We start from the raw sequence: 16,417 nt of genomic DNA, 5'->3' as shown, positions 1-16,417 counted from the left end.
AAAACAAAACACTCAGACGCGAGAAACTGTTTGTGCTTTTGTATTTGAAAGGCTGTTGAGGTCAGAAAATAAAAAAAAAAATTACAAGGTTAAAATACAAAAGCCTTGATAAAAAAACAAGGTAAAGTCCTGAGTGGCTGAGTGAGCACAAGAAGTAACACAAACTTTCATTTGGGTTTCTGCTTCAGTTTTTGATACCAATCAGGCGCTTCTTTCTTGGTCTGCAAACAAAAGAGACAAGAGGGGGGAAAGTATGAGGTGCATGACAGCAGGAGCTTTTTTTTTTTTTTTGGAGTCTTAACATATCCTCACTTTCTTTGACTTTCTCATGATTCAAAGAGATATACTACAGCATGTCTTTGCTCAGCTGAAAGCACTGAAAAGCTCAAATGAAACTAAATGACAAAAAAGAAATGTATCATATGCTCGAGTGCTCTTTTGTCTGAAATTCTGCCCGAGCAGGTTAACGAGGTGTGACTCATGTAAGGGTGTTGCCAAGTCAGACACTTACAAACACAGTGGGTTTGGGTTTGTTTGGCGATTCTTCTTCTGCGGTCCTGTTGGTCCGTTTGAACGGCTGCTTTCCTGAGCCAGAGGTCCCGATCGCAGTTCTATCCGTTTCCAACAGGTTTAGAGCATCTCCCGGTCTGGACCGCATGCTGATCAGGACCTGCTTCATCACGGCTAGCTCCTGGAGAATCACACGGTTCATAAAAATAGAGACGATAACAATAAATAGCAATGTATGAGAAATTGCCGGTAGTGTCCAAAAGGCCACCAATTTCAACTAAATAACCAGGTAAATAAAGTACATTAAATGAGAATTCCCGTACGTCATCTCATTTAAATTTAAACGGCAATGAACTAAACATCATAAATATCATAAATGTAGCTTTTCGCTCATCTTTTTTTTTGTGGCATTTACTGAAACAAAACATCGGTATTTATATTGCCGCTTTCTGGTGACATATTTGTCCTGAACCACAGGCCAACACAGCTGAACTCTTTAAGTCCAACTGTCCAAACGACTTGCGATACGTTCAACAAGCTGAAGGCTCTGCAGGGGTGGCGGCAGCAGCAGGGCAGAGGGGAGGACTCTGGGCCATTTCATGGTTCTATTTATCACCTCTGAGGACATGAGCCTCAGCATGTCACACACACACACACACACACACACACACACGCACACACGCACACACGCACATGCATACACAAGTACACACACGCACCCTGGTGGCATCCCAAACAGCCAAGCAGAGGAACAGCTGTCTATGACAGGGCACATACTTAATACAGCAAACGACTGGCTTAGGGACACACACATGAGCGCGCGCGCGCGCGCGCACACACACACACACACACACACACACACACACACACACACACACACACACACGAGCGCGCGCACACGGACAAGCACACACGCAATCCTGAAGGAAACATCGCAACGCAGTGCAATAATTTGTCTGGTGTGAAAATTGAAGAGTCGGTTAGTCGAGTTTATCAATTAGCTGATCAACAGAAAATGATTTAGCAACTATTTTCAAATATTTGTCCATTTTTTCCACGCAAAATGACCAAATACTGAACTGTTTCAGGTTCTCAAATGTCAGCATTAGTTTCTTGTCGTACATGATAATTCAAACATTTTAGTTTAGTTTAGTTTTTTTTTTCTTCACATTAAATTGATGGGAAGAATAAGGGATTCATTGTGAAAAGATTTAGCAGAATAATCGATAAGGAAAACAATCACTACACAAACATAACAAACGGCTAAGATAAAACAATGAACATCAGCCTCGTGCGTACCTCTCGATGGTTGAGAAGTCGCTCCAGATCGGCAGCCATGTTGTTTTTCACCTGTTGCAGACCGTTCCGCTCTTTCCTCAGAGAACTGGTGTTACAACCAAATACAGGCATCGCTCAGAGTTCGTACAAAAACATTACTACACGTTATTAATTCAGTACGCTGGCATCGTTAGTTTTCTGAATCACTGATCAATGGCTTATGTGGTTCTTCAAGTTACAATTTACAAAGAATAAGCAGATGTGAACACAGGATCAGATGTGAAGGTATATACGTTGTAATTTTAATGTTATTTCGTTTGTCTAAGTGTAAAAATGCAAAACAAAATTCTGGACCAGAAGCCAATAACTCAAAAAGGCAGTGGTTTGGTTTCTGAAAGTGTAAATCACTCATCATCATCATCATCATCATCATCATCATCATCATCATCACCACCATCATCATCAACAGCCAAGCAACAATTTAAAAAACACAGAAGTCCCAACTCTCTAAAATATACAACATAATCAGAAGCCTTTTACAGCTCTGAGGTTTACTATATATCTTTCTACACTGCTGTCCAAATATTCTTTCCCGGGGCTGCGAAACGTACAAGCAGGAGCTTGTAATGAAGGCGCTTTAAAGCAAATCATCTTGCAAATCTTAAAATAACATAGCTTCACCGATGATCACTGAATACAACTATTTACACTCCTTACAGCCCGATATACTGATGGTAGCCAATTTGCACTGCGAATTTAAACAAAAAGCTGTTAATAATACGACTAAACCTGCAAACATGCGTAAAGATAAAAACAGAGAGACTTTAGTATACAAAGGTGAGAATCTGCTGTGAGCTGTGTCTGTGTTGTTAAACAGGTAGATCTGCACCGCCACGGGACAACTTCAACATATCCGTGAGACGGGGAGCTCTGGGAAGCTTGACGGCCTTTAAAAAGGAGTTTTTTTTTTTTTTTTTTTCTTCCCTCCTCCTGCTGCTTGCCCCGGGTGAGCCCTCAATGGTAGTGAGCAGCAAGAGAAAACCTGCAGTCTGTCAGTTTGCATATTTGTCAGGCTAAAATACAGACGGTGACAACAGGGATTTAGGTCAGGTAGCTGAAGATTTGCTGACGTGAAAACGCTCACTTGTTGGGCAGTTTTGCACAAAAGACAGACAGAACGGTCTCGGCGGGAGAGGGACAGAAGATGACAAGAGCATCATAAACGCGACGAGGAGATTACAAGATATAAAATGTCACAAATGAAATGGACCAAGAAGCTTTGGCACGCAAAACAAAAGACTTCATTATCTTCAAATAAAAACTTCACGAGTGCCGATTATCTTTTAGTGTAGCTCATTCACGTGCCAAATTTTCTCTTTTGTTTTTGTGTGTTTCCGTGAGGGTACCTGACATCGTCCTCAAGCGAGGTGACTCGCTCCTTCAGCATGCTGAGCTGGACGTCCTTTTGTCTCACCGTCTCGATCAGGTAGCTGTACGGCTGCTGTGTCTGCTCCAACAACTGGTTGGCAGCCAATAACTGAGGAAAAAACACACAGTATGTGTATACTTAAGCAATTACAGAAGAGTTTCCTCACATGCACAATGTTGAGCTCTACTTGGGTTCATGGATTGCTTCCTGCTAAGTACTACAACGGAGACCCGTCTTTCACGCGTCTTCACGGAGTTACTGTACGATGCACCGAGTGCTCAACGTCTTTCACCGTTAGGTGCATGTTAGCAGTTAAGAAATACTATTTTAAATTCATTTGATATGTGGTTAATATTATGAAATAGTGCAAATCTGTCAATATTTGTAAATGACTCCTAAAGCACCAGCCACGGCCAGTGTATCCTTATCTCTGATGTCATCAGGGGTGGCTTGAGGGCCCATAAATGTGAGTTTTTATGAAGCCATATCTTAGTTGTATTCTCTCTATTAAAAGCGTGCACAATATTTCTGAAGTGGTATCATGCTTAAAATCTGTGAAACAATAAATAAAGTTAGGGTGTTACACATTAAACCACCTTTACAGCCAAGCCAGTACCGAGTAGACTTCGGTGGGAGGGTGCGGACAATAGTTAGTTAGTCAGAGCATTTGTGTGGGTGGGTAAGTGGTTAACACCCTTGCACTTTATAGTGAAAAGGAAACACCATTTTTCACCCTTTTCTTTCATACTCGACGAATCATGACGAGTGCCAGTCAATCACGGCTGACAGTTGAATGGCTGGTTTATTTAGTCTCCAATCCGCCCTCCCTCTCTCCTCCGCCTCGCACGCCCTCTCCTCTCGTTCAGATTAAAATAAGGAGCGAGGGAATAGCGAGCCCACTGGCTGCCGGAGCCGTCACTCTCATCACTTCGAACCGTACTGGGCGATTCGAGACACCGGCGCACGAATGGGAGACATGTTGACTCCACACCCGGTCGAACACGAACTAAATACACGCAGCCAAAAATGTGAAATCTCTGCGTTGCACATGCATGCACATGGTGTGCCAAACACAACAAAAGCTCAGTGATTGGTGCCGTGAAGTGTTTGGGGAGTGACGAGCGTAGCCGTCACGCTTTTTGGCACTACTTCACAGCGTGTCAACAAGTGTGACAGGTATGGCGACAAACTTCTTGCTCTTCTAATACGAAGTCTGCTGTTAAACAATTTGTCATTTTCCTCATACGACCTCACGCGGTCTTAGAGATTGCCGAGGACAACTGTTAAACTGGGGGGGGGGGGGGGGGGGGACTGGGTTTAAAACAAAAAACGGTGGAGATGTTTACAAATAAGTCCTGAAGTAGGTTTGATGACATTCAATGACTGTGTTTACATTTTAAACACATGAGGATGCATTAAAATACAATGCCATTAATAGTTTTAATCTATTAACTAGTGTGCAGTAAACGGAACAAATCCAAATCAAATCGAGATTTGTCACCGCCCTTTAAATCAGCACTGGTTTTCTCGGTACACGTGCACAGTTTCTCAAAGTATTTGACAGGTACATTGGATTAAAGATGTCTCGGGTGTTTCTATCTCGTAATCCCAGATTGACTCAACAAGGTTGAGACCAGACATGCCGTCCGCTGCAGGATTCACTCTTCTTCCAGCTGCTGAAGGTGTTCGCGGTCAACGTCATGCTGCAACTTGTAGTGCCTAACAGTTTTGCAGAATATGTGGTAATTAACTGTATGCGGGGGAGCTGCTCAAGTTCTTTTTTCTTTCTCCAAGTCGCACCACATGTGCTTTAATGTCATTGCTGCGTCTGTCAGAGGGCGATTAGTCGAGTGTCCCGATGCCGTGAGAAGGTAAACGGTGGGTGATGAGAGAGGAGCCACCAAGCTTGGCTCTGTAATAACGACTCTGTTATGTCATGAAAGGGACGTAAAAGCCAGCAAAGATAAATCATTATAATTTTAATAGAAGCTGGGGAGTAACTACAATACGAGTTGCTGTGGGAGATTTGTGATGGTGGGAAAACAGATGTGTTTGCAGGTGCTGACTTGCTGTCTATTCATTTCATTTTTTATGGACATTAAATGAACTTAGAACCCATTAATAAATGTCCCGAGGAAGACACACACCTGGATGTTTTGTGTGTGTGTGTGTGTGTGTGTGTGTGTACCTCTTCAGATATCTGTCCTGCCTGTGACTTGTGTGTCTCCAGCTCCCTCCTCAGTGACGTGTTCTGCCTCTCGAGCTGCAGCACCCTGCGGGCGAGGTGAACGCTGCACAGCAGCCACAAAAAACACACTTGTGGAAAATGCAAAACATGACGACGCCAACATGACCACACTAGTGTGTGTTACCATATTATTTTGCCGAAAGTTCCTGTAGCCGTGACGGCGGGATCAATTTGGGTTGTCGGCTGCACATTCACGTTTCAAATCAAAGACGTGGGATGATGACCAGTCGTCGCAACTTATTGTTTTTAAAGAAAAACTACCGTCACATAATTGTTTGATGAGGATTTTTACGAAAGAAAATCTAGACTGAACATATTGGCTGCTACAGGAAGTATGCAAAACAATGCGGGTGACATGTGATGGACACTGCTGTTCAAGGTACTCCGTAAAGGAAGCCTGCAGTGTTTAGGAAACCGCGATTCACAATACATGCCATGCTAGTGGACACGACTTTCTCCAACCGCATAGGGCGGTAATGCAAATACAGCTGAATGCGATAATAATCTTACAGCATAATGGGTAGAACTCCACCAATAAAGGAGTAGAAGAAGAATACTGGCAGGATGCATTTGGTGAGAACTGCTATTAAAATACACACAACACCAACATTACTGCGGTTAAGATATTGTAAGCAGTTAGGATAGAACATTTTTAGTTAGTGGCATCATCACTTACAATGTGCCCTATCCCAGAAATGTGAAGTGTGTCATGTACTGTTACTCTACCTCTGTTTTAGTCTTCTTTTGGCTGTTGTGGGAACGTTGGCTCCGTAGCCGTATGAGAACAGAACTCTCTCCGCCTCCTCTTCATCCTCAACTGGCAACGGACAGAAACACAGATACTTCATATACAGTACATCTCCACTACTATTATGATAAACGGGTGGCTGGCGTTTCCAAATCTACCAGACAAAAACTGAAGTAAAATTCTGTTGCTTTACTCAACGTCTTTCTTGGTTTGTCTTCATCTAAATCCGGGATGTTATCCGTCATCGTTATTACACACAATCTCTGGTGCCGGGCTCCAGTTCAACGCATTTGAAAGTTATCAACGGCTGCTTGTTTATGCTTTTCTCTATCTGACTTCACAGCTTCATGCTCTTACTCTCAGCAGCCTGCATGGTGACCTCGTCCAACTCTTGCTCCAGCTTTTCGTACGTCTCCAGTCGAGACGCCTGCTCGGCATTCTGAGCGTGCAGCTCCGTCACCCGCTTCTCTGATGATGCTTGTAGCCTGTAAAACTCCTGAGTGAGGAGCTGAGGGACCGGAGGAGAGGAGGGAGGGGAGAGGGGGTAGAATGGACATGAATGAACGTTAGGCACTGTTTTCTTTGTTGACCTGCTAGAAATAGCCCTTCGCTGTGTTTTTGAAGCGAGCACGGGTCTTCTTCCTTTCTTCATCATGTGTGGAGGTGAGAGCTCGGTGCGTCCAGACATCAAGGACAAGTCATACTCATTTTACTTCTTCATATAAATGGGTGTGATACAGTGGAGAGAGATAAGAATGGAGTCACTGGAGCGACATATGAAGACTGATAGCTGTAATAATTTCTAGGAACTGTGGGTGGACTCATTTAAACATAAGTCATGCATATCTGGTGGAATTCATTTATGCGATGTTTGCAACCAGTAAGCCACTTTACTTCTGTCTTTCCGAGCTTTCACACTGTTAATCATTTAAGGAGCATAATCTGATGTAAGCAACAAACTAAAATCAGAGCACAAATGAAGAGGGACGTTCCAACAGGGTGGGTTATTCTCTGTAATGAACGTACCACAAGCCTCCTAACCCTTATTAAAACATGCTGGGAGGAATAAGTGACTGTAATCATTGATACAAATGGCCTTTACAAACCAAGTGAATCTTGTATTTGGTAAAATGCAGCATAACGAGAGTAAAGGACCATCGACTGCACCTTTACAGGAGAGGAACCTTCAGCACTGTGTACCGTGTGCTTTTCACAAAATTCATAACAACAACATTCTACAACATGTTTGGAAAAACTACATTCGATGCAAAACTGATTTTCCATTTTTTTCCCCAGTCAAACTTATCATTACTAACTGATCAAAGTGTTGATATTGGGGATTTCTCACTCCGTTAATGAAATGTATACCTAAATTGGGTGCATTACCTAGCATGTGTTAAACCTTCTACATGTTGAATCGTCAAGCAGTCTAAACTTCAAACTGAGGAGGGACGTTAACTCAAGGAAGAGGCAAGGAGAAAATAAAACTGGACTATGAAACACTCGCTCCTTTTTGTCAAGAGTACCTCCAGTTTCTTCTGCTGTTTCTCACACTCCACCTGACACTGGGCCAGGGCATTCGCCGTCTCATCCTTCACCAGGTGAGCGCGCTCGGCTTCGAAGGAGTGCAGCTTGGCCTGGTTGGACAGTTCTGCTACCCGGCCGTCAGTCCCCAGCTGCAGCTGACGAAACCTACAGGACGGACGGATGGAGACACACAGATGAATGTGAATACGCGAGTAGGTGTGTTAAAAGAGTGAGATCACGTGTTTTGGTGCAGATTATGTGAACATGTCTAGATAAAACACAAAGAGTAAAAATTGGGCTGTAGACCCCTGTTTGAGCTCGGGCATGCCGGGTGGTTTTGAGCAAATGTTCCAAATTTCCTTCTTATGCAGTAGATTCAATTAGTGATAATTAGCTTGATGACATGTTTTTTTGGAAACTGGCAAGGAAGTAATTATTTGGTGTGCCCTGTGCTATGAGCGATTTATGAGGTTTTATGTTAAAGATGTTGAGTGGCGCCCTAACAGTTTGGCAACTGAGATAAGTCACTAAGAAGGAATGCCAAGTCTTAAATCATTTATTTACAGAACTATATTTCTCAAGGGCGCTCGGAGCAGTGTTTGATCGTTTGATTTTCAGTGCTTCTACAGTAGTTGATAGCAACTGCAAGGCTGTTCTGCCGAAGCCTCTACTAATGTACTGGTTAGACAGTGTAAAGACAGAAGCGCCGTGATTTGAGAAAAAGAAAAAACCTGTTAGTCAAACCAACACAAATCGAAAAAGCTGCCTACAGACAACAAGACGGACGAAGGTGTATGATAATAGTTTAATGTTTCAGTTCATCTATCAGGTAGAAACACGTTTTCTTGATTTATTCATTTGTTTATTTCACCCCCCCCAAAGATGAATTTTTTTTTTCTTTGCTCTGTTTCGTATCACCTTAAATTGACCACCGCAGGGTTTTGGACTATTAGTTTAACAAAATTCAAAGATATCACTTTGTGCTCTGGGGAATTATGAATGACACATGATTTGTTATTTTCATATATTTTATAGACTAAACAATTAATTGACTAACTGAAAACAAGCAACTGATCAATGGAAAATAAACACAGTCATTTGCTGTAGCTCCGGGACAAGCAACGGTTTACAAGCTCAGAGCTCCTCCGCAGGCAGCTTTCAAGCGTGCACAGACTCTTTCACACCATGGAGGTTGGCTGGATAATATTAATAACTCTCGATTACAGCTGACCTGATAAGATTTCATCATCCATAGTGCGCAGGCCTAAGCTATGCGCTCACAGTGACAGACATGTACACATGGTCGACATTTTATGCCTTCTTTTATCAATGGCGGCTGCAATCCTGAAGCAAAGAGACAAGATCTTCCTAAAGGAACGCTCACTTTCCTAGAGGGGTGTAGTCAGCCATGTTCTTTCGCTGTCTTTTCAAATGCCAAATTTAATGGTAATATTTATAGCTACAGCAGGTAAGAGAGTCTGATTTTGGGACTCCCCAGGCCAATTTCTACGCAGGAAAACCGTTCTTAACACTTTGGTTTTGTTTTGGACAATTTGATCATCGTAAATGGCCTGTTAGCCAGTATTCTGAAATGGGGATTCAAGCTGGCTCTCCACGCGTCAATCATCTGACGCCCTTTCAAGCTTGTCCCCCTCATTCTTTGCCCCAAAAATAGGGGCATGCGTGGGGTTAGGGGTTAAAGGCTTGGAGCTAGCATCTGTCGTTGCTGGCTTGCGATGCGACGCAGAGAGGGAATGTGATCGCAGCAGAGAGAGTGCAAGGGAGAGTAAATTGTGTTCATGTGTGCGTGTGTGTGTGTGTGTGTTTGTAAGAGTGTGTGTGTGTGTGTATGGAAAGACCAACAGCTGGTGGTTTGGATCTAGAGAAATGCCTGGCATGTAGTAGTAACCCAGGACAGCGACACTACTACTGCTGCTGCTGTTGCTGCTGCTGCTGGTGGTGCTGGTGTGTGTGTGTGTGTGTGTATGTGTGTGTGTATGTGTGTGTGTGTGTGTGTGTGTCTCTGTATGTCTGTTGTCGACACAATAAAAGTTACAGTAAAATAGAAAAAGACATGTTTTGGAAACATATTTCTCTACATAAAATTGCAAATATTCACAAATTTTTTTCACAATGCCACATATGTGCTGTGTGTAGGTAGAGGAAATATAGAGCAAAAACAGGATGCAGACTGAAATTCCTCCTCCAATGAGAAATAAAACACAGGCTTAAAGTCCCTATATTGTATAAATTCTGATCATAAAGCAGCTCGAGGTGCTACTAATACGGTCAAAGTGCCAAAACGCTTAGTCAACAGAGAAATGCACACATATATATGGATATATAAATGGTCATCAGCACTGCACAGTATCGTTTCTCGCTCCGCATTCAACCTGCGCTCAAAGTATTTCACTCCCGAGAGGCCGATGACCAGGACGGTGATACGTATTGGTACTACGCTGACTCCTGTGCGACCTCCTGATCCCACAGTTGCAGCGTAGCGCTCATGTGATCTTTAGTAAGAGACAGTAAACCACAGCCTGCAACGTTTGCTGATGACAGATTGCCACTGGGTCACACATCCAGCGTCAGCGCAAAAACAAGCTCACAGCTTTCAGGGAAACGCAGAGGAATTCAAACCGAGTAAAAGTGTGTCTTATAAATGTTACACAAAACTAGAACGGCGATGATTCTGCACCTGCTGCAGGGACAGCGGAGCACTTTTTCCAAAAGACCCCTCCAGCTCCGCTGTCACAAGGACAGATACAGGAGATCATTCCTGCCCACCGCTATCAGACTATACAGTAACTCACCTCTGGTCAAATCCATCACCCAACAATAATACCCATGGCTGTTGTTTGCTTGCTTAAATCCTTGCACTGTTGTTTAGTTAGTTTGATTTGATATTATTCTATTTCATTGTATATATTGTGCATTTTCATATTTAATATTTTTTACTGTTATTTGATTTCTTTACCTGTATCTATAATGCTGCTGTAGTGGGAAAAAAAATGCACCTTGTGGGATTAACTAACTAACTAACTAACTATCTAACTATCTATCTATCTATCTATCTATCTATCTATCTATCTATCTATCTATCTATCTATCTGCACATTGGCTGCACATTGGCTGATTAGTCAGCCAAGAGGAGAAATGAAGTTGAAATATGATGCGGTTATCGTTGACAAATAAATTGGTACAATTGGCGCCAGTTGCCCTCAGGTGAAGTTTGTTAACTTTCCATGACACCCAGGAAGTAATCTACATTTAAGTGGAACAGTTGGGATCGTAAACTCCCATGATGCCACCGGAGGTGTCGAACATGGGCAAGTTTACAAAAACGCTACAACCAGTCGCACACCGGTGCTGAAACAGTCATCCTCGCACGTTAATTAGCTATCAGCAGGCGAACACTACCAAAGCACATGGAAGTACTGTACTTCAGCACGATATGAGATACATGGTCAATCTGCTTTTACTTTTGGTATTTCCATTCACTTTCTACAGTCTTGACATTGCTCATTTCACTTAAGTAAAACATCTAAACACTTTTTCCACACCGGCTGCTTTGATGTTGTTTACAGGCTCCCATTTACCGCCCTATTAAAAGGCTCATTCACTCGTACATTCTGAGTTACACCCAACAGGTATTCAGGAACGCACATGCGCACATTTGTTTGCCTTGGTGTTCCAGGTATCTGTGTCTTTGTGCTTCCTCCATACCAACACAAAAAAGAGCAGCATACAGAGTATAAACAACATAAATATAAACAAAAGTGAGACCGGTTTTGTTGTCAGCTGGATGAACTAACCCTTTGACTGACACCTCTGAATGTACTGTACGAGTTGCAGTCACAGATGAATAGCAGAAGAACAAAATGGCTACCTGTCAGTCAGTGTATATTGACAAAGTATGATGTTAACTGTCCACCTGTATTAAATTGGTATTGTGTGTGTGACGGATGGTAAAACTCACTGTTCCAGCAGTTGGTCGTATCTGGACTGAGTGTCTCTCTCAGCAGCCACTGCTCGGTCCTTCTCCAGCACCGTGTTGTCTCTGGCCTCGCGCAAGTTTCTGGTCGAATACAAAAACACACAAACAGAGTAAAAAAAAGAAAGAAAGAAAGAAGCTCTTCCTCCTCTTATTGCATATGTGTGAATTAATTCAGTTGCTGACTAATGCTGTGTTACTAGGTGAGTGGATGAAAACAAAAAGACAGTTTAGACATTCTCTTCACTAATTCTGGTGAGCGCCCAATTCAATGCTCCAAATTGTAAATATGAATGAAGTGGTAGTGTTACGCATTAGAATGCAAAAACAAAAAATATCTTCTGAATTCTCAGACAGTGTGACACAACAGCAGTGCTGCAACAAAATAGAGTACAAACAACACTGATTCTTAGGATGTACAGTATAAGAATGGATGTCATGAAATTACAATTTTACTGATTAGTCTTATGCTCTCTGAAAAGATGCGACTTCCTTTTCATATCTTTTCTTGAAAGTTATTTATATATACATATAGATAATAAAAAAAAAAAAAAAAAAAAAAAAAAAAAGAGTGATACCTGTTCTCCCTCTCATAAATCTCCCTGGAGGTTCTCTGCAGGTTGTCTATCTCCTGGCTGGTTTTCAGCCTGATGTTCTCCAACTCCTCTCTCAACTTGGTCTCATACTCTGACTTGTAGTAGTCTCTGTAGTGGAGAGAAGGTGAATAAACAAATATGAACAGAGGGAACAACATTCCTTCATGCAGATCAGATCAGAGATAATTTTTGCACAGCTTCGGTCAATGTTAAAAACACCAGGATATCGGCTGCTGGTGTAAAACTAACCTGGATGCTACATATTTCTCGTAAGCGTCCTCCCTGGCTTTCTTAGTGTCTTCTACTTGAACCTGAACAACAAGAACAAGAAGTGAGAGCACATTCAATGATTTTTCTCCTATTACTGAATGCCTTGTGTATTACATGAGCCTTCTAGCTGATGAGCTGTATGGACCTGCAGCCTCTCCAGGCGGTCCTCTTGGTGTGCACAGCGGACATTGAGCTCCATGTTCTGCCGGTGGAGGTACTCCTTGTCCTTCTGTAGGAGAGTCACTGACTGCTGCAATGTCGCCACCTGGAGGGAAATAAAATTTAAAAAAAAATAGAACGGAGCACAGTACACCCAAAGAAGCTTTAATGAGTATTATAACGACAAAATAAGTGCATGTGTGTGTGTGTGTGTGTGTGTGTGTGTGTGTGTGTGTGTGTGTGTGTGATGCACCTCTTTGCTGAGTGTGTCCCTTTCTCTGGCCAGTGCGGTGTGAGACACATGTAAGGTCTCAAATCTCCTGTTTATCTCTTTCAGCTCTGCTTCAAAGTTGTCACGCTCGCTATAAACCAACATAATACAATGTTAACATATATTTTGAATTGCAACATACATATTTATAATTATACAAACCAAACAACCTTGGGTGCTCTGAAGTTTGCTTTCATGATAAAAAAAAAAAAAAACCACAAAAAACCCCCACTATCATTGTGAAATATTGTATTCAAATGATACTAAAGTAATTAAACGACCTTCGAAGCACAGTCCACAGAGGGGTCGCCTGTCTCATTTTGCCACACAAACACGCACCGTTTTATCTTTGGGTAGTTTTCTCGGCGATAGTCTCCTTCTTGGATCTGCTGTTTGGTATCGGCCAGTTCTAAAGTCAGTCTCTGGCCCCTCAACTCCAGCTCTGTGCGTAACCGCCGCTCCTCCTCGTAGCTCTGCGGATACACGTACACAGAAGAGACAACACAGTATGTCATTAGATGCTTACATTTTTTTTTTTTTTAACGGGGGAGGCATTCAGCAAGAAAATGTCCATAAGCATCTTGCTCCGTGCTGTCTTAACGGTGTCGTACAGCTCCTGCAGATTCTCAAACAGCAGAATCACGTCCTGTTCCCGCGTCCATCTTGATTTAAAGGGCAATTTCCCAGCTGGATAAGCACCCGCTCAGCAACAACGTTTAGATGCTGTGCGGCATTCAAACGATGCTCATTTAGTCTCAAAGTGTCTCCTTTACAAGACATAACACCACCAGCAGTCCGTGCCTGGTACCATGTCATTATTTAATTTTGTATTTATTGCCAAATTTATAACACTGCTGTCAGCATGTTACATTGATATCTTATGCCACTGTCTCATTTATGCCTCCAGGGCGACTGCTGACAATGTTGACTGAACGGCTGTTTTCTAAGCACACAAAGGGTTTGAAAGTGACCATCCCAAGGACACTGTAATTGACACTTCTAACATGAAGACAACCATCTTAAACGTCTTAAACCACGTGTGTATTTCACAGTTTAGATGTGACTGAAGAGTAATTGAGCCCCTTGTCCCTGTGTATTTGTCATGCTTTCTAAATATGTGAATAAAAGACTGGATGTGTCAGCGTTTGTTTAAAAGTGTGTTTGTTCGTGAGTGTTTAGTAACCGAGTGGTATGCTGACACATTATATTGTGTGTGTGCTCACGTGAAACGGTTACAAAGTGAAGTGCCTTGTTGATAAGCTACACAAACAAGTTGAACAGTTCTGTTTATTTGAACTGTACACACTTTATGACATGAACAGAAATGAAAGAGAAAAAGACAACAAATAATGATAAAACATATAGCGAAAAATAACGCACGAGTCAGATATAATGATAAAGGTGTAGTCAATAATGTCCAAACACGTTAACTAGGAAAGGTGGAATAGAAATTTGTGTGTGTGTGTGTGTGTGTGTTGTACCGTTATCAAAGTCTTCATCTGGGTTCTGTGTATGTCCATCTCTTCGGTCAAATCAGCTTTCTTCACTCTGAGATCCGACAGCTGAGCCCGCAGAGGAGTCACCACTTCAAAGAAACGCATCTAGACACACACACACACAACACGTAAATAATCACCACGTTCCCTCACAGCTTCAGTGTGCAGAATATCTGGTGTCTCTCTCTGTATCGGACAGCGCTCCACCATACTTACAGCTACGTATTCCTGTATGGAGATTTTGTCGTCGGGGAGGCCGCAGAGTTCCTGGTACCTGTCCTGGGAGATGTCCAGATCCCTCAGAGACCTCCGCAGCTCTCCACCCTTCTCACACAGCTGTCGGTTCGTCTCCTCCAGCTGCTGCTGCCTCAGCAGGATGGCTTCCATCTCCTGCTTACGCAGAACCTGCTGCTTTCTGGTGATGGCGGTTTTTGTCAACACAGTTCACAGATAAATGATCTTTTAAAGTCATTTTAAAGAGTTGAAGAAGGGAGCATTCATTTTTGGAAAATGTATATATATATTGAACAAAATAAAATGCACACTTTTTTCACTTCCAGTTTTCATGAGTTGAAGTTAAAGATCTAACACTTCTTTTATGAACACAAAAGATATAGTTTTCTTAAATCTCGCTTACGAATTTGTTAAAATCCGCATCAGTGTGGATAATCCATCCACCTGACAGGTGTAGCTCATCCAGATGCTGATTAAACAACATGATTGTTACACAGGTGTGCCTCTAACCGGTCATAATAAAAGGCCAAAACAAATACAAAAACCAGATCAGATTGAATTAAGACTTTGCAACATTACGACAAAAGGCATCTACATTTTCTTGCGTTACAGACACAGTCCACCCCGAGGCTCGATCTTTCTCACCTGTTCTCCTCCTGAGCGAGATTCAGCTGGCTGTCCAGTCTCAGGGACAAAACTTGTTTCTGATGTAGGGTGTCATTCAGCCTTTCCTCCAGTTCCTCAATCTGGAAGACAAGTCGTGTCAGATCAGTACACACATGCATGGAAACAATCACACGACTATTACTGTACTTCCCTGTATCCAAAAGCTCTCCTAGGAGTTACTATGAGGGCGACAACCTGGGGGGTAAGGAGGGTAGGAGGGGGGGTAACCTCAGACTACCTTACCTTAGACATATGGTCGGCCTTCATGTTATCTATGATGAGATTCTTCTGAGACAGCTCGATTTTCAGCAGCTGGACGTTGTGCAGCAGCTCCTTCCTCTCGATCAGCTGGCGGGTCACCTTCTGCGAGCCGCCCCGCTGCTCGTCGGACGAGGAGACGTCCTCGGTGGTCGGCACGGTGGTCTCCAGACTGATGTCCTCGGACTCCAGGTCCAGGGAGCTGGAGACGTTGGCCGCCGTCGGCTTCAGCTGCTGCTGCTGCTGCTGCTTCTTCGGAGGCATTGTGTATTGTTTTCGGTCCCGACTTCGTGTCCTCTTTTTTTTTTTTTTTTTTTTTTTTTAATGTTAAGTATCAAGGCGAGTGAGCTAAATTAGGAGATTTTTGAGATTAGAAAGTTAATCATCGCGATATGAGATACTTCAACGTCAGTTAGCAGCACGAAGAAACGAAAACAAAGCCGACTGGCTACCACCTTAACTGCATCGTTCAAAACTCAACACCTACGTACTTCTGTTTCTGTACACTGGATATAAAACCTAATCATAACGTTGTTAGGCTGACAAGACCACACCGGTGGACCGCTTGTGTTTTCAAGAGTCCCGCGTCGAGCCGCCTGCTAGCCGCCGACCGTTCGACTGGCGTGTTGTTGTGTACTAACAGCGCCCCCCCTTGGTGATAAACGTGCAGTACAATCAACGCCCATTCAATATAATGCCCAGCCATGCAGTACCACCTCCCAACATAGGGTCG

At 42.9% G+C, this 16,417-nt stretch overlaps 1 protein-coding gene across 1 annotated transcript; it reads right to left on the bottom strand.

The window, feature by feature from the left end:
* Positions 1 to 24: 24 nt before the first annotated feature.
* On the bottom strand, positions 25 to 16,294 carry pibf1 (progesterone immunomodulatory binding factor 1). Its single transcript, XM_069144511.1, has 18 exons — positions 15,670 to 16,294; positions 15,406 to 15,506; positions 14,743 to 14,941; positions 14,512 to 14,631; positions 13,370 to 13,503; positions 13,013 to 13,121; positions 12,746 to 12,865; positions 12,580 to 12,641; positions 12,313 to 12,438; positions 11,720 to 11,818; positions 7,740 to 7,905; positions 6,571 to 6,721; positions 6,192 to 6,282; positions 5,406 to 5,508; positions 3,195 to 3,325; positions 1,810 to 1,894; positions 512 to 691; positions 25 to 221 (listed from the first exon to the last, which is right to left on the bottom strand). Exons 1-18 carry the CDS (start codon positions 15,946 to 15,948, stop codon positions 168 to 170), a joined length of 2,310 nt encoding a protein of 769 aa, XP_069000612.1. The 5' UTR covers positions 15,949 to 16,294; the 3' UTR covers positions 25 to 167.
* Positions 16,295 to 16,417: the final 123 nt, after the last annotated feature.

This window comes from Embiotoca jacksoni, unplaced genomic scaffold (genome assembly GCF_022577435.1).
Source record: "Embiotoca jacksoni isolate LCO1_2020_lvr unplaced genomic scaffold, fEmbJac1.0.p SCAF_12, whole genome shotgun sequence".
NCBI classification, from domain to species: Eukaryota; Metazoa; Chordata; class Actinopteri; family Embiotocidae; genus Embiotoca; species Embiotoca jacksoni.
Note: the sequence above shows the minus strand (reverse complement) of the source record. Positions and strands in the feature narration are given on the sequence as shown.

What these genes read in the sequence shown, in the direction of transcription:
- pibf1 (XM_069144511.1), bottom strand. Translation starts at nt 15,948, where the DNA reads ATGCCTCCGAAGAAGCAGCAGCAGCAGCAGCAGCTGAAGCCGACGGCG. An exon ending in CCATACAGGAATACGTAGCT is followed by an intron (nt 14,632 to 14,742) that starts GTAAGTATGGTG and finishes GTGTGTGTCTAG; the next exon opens with ATGCGTTTCTTTGAAGTGGT. An exon ending in GGGACACACTCAGCAAAGAG is followed by an intron (nt 12,866 to 13,012) that starts GTGCATCACACA and finishes ATTTCCCTCCAG; the next exon opens with GTGGCGACATTGCAGCAGTC.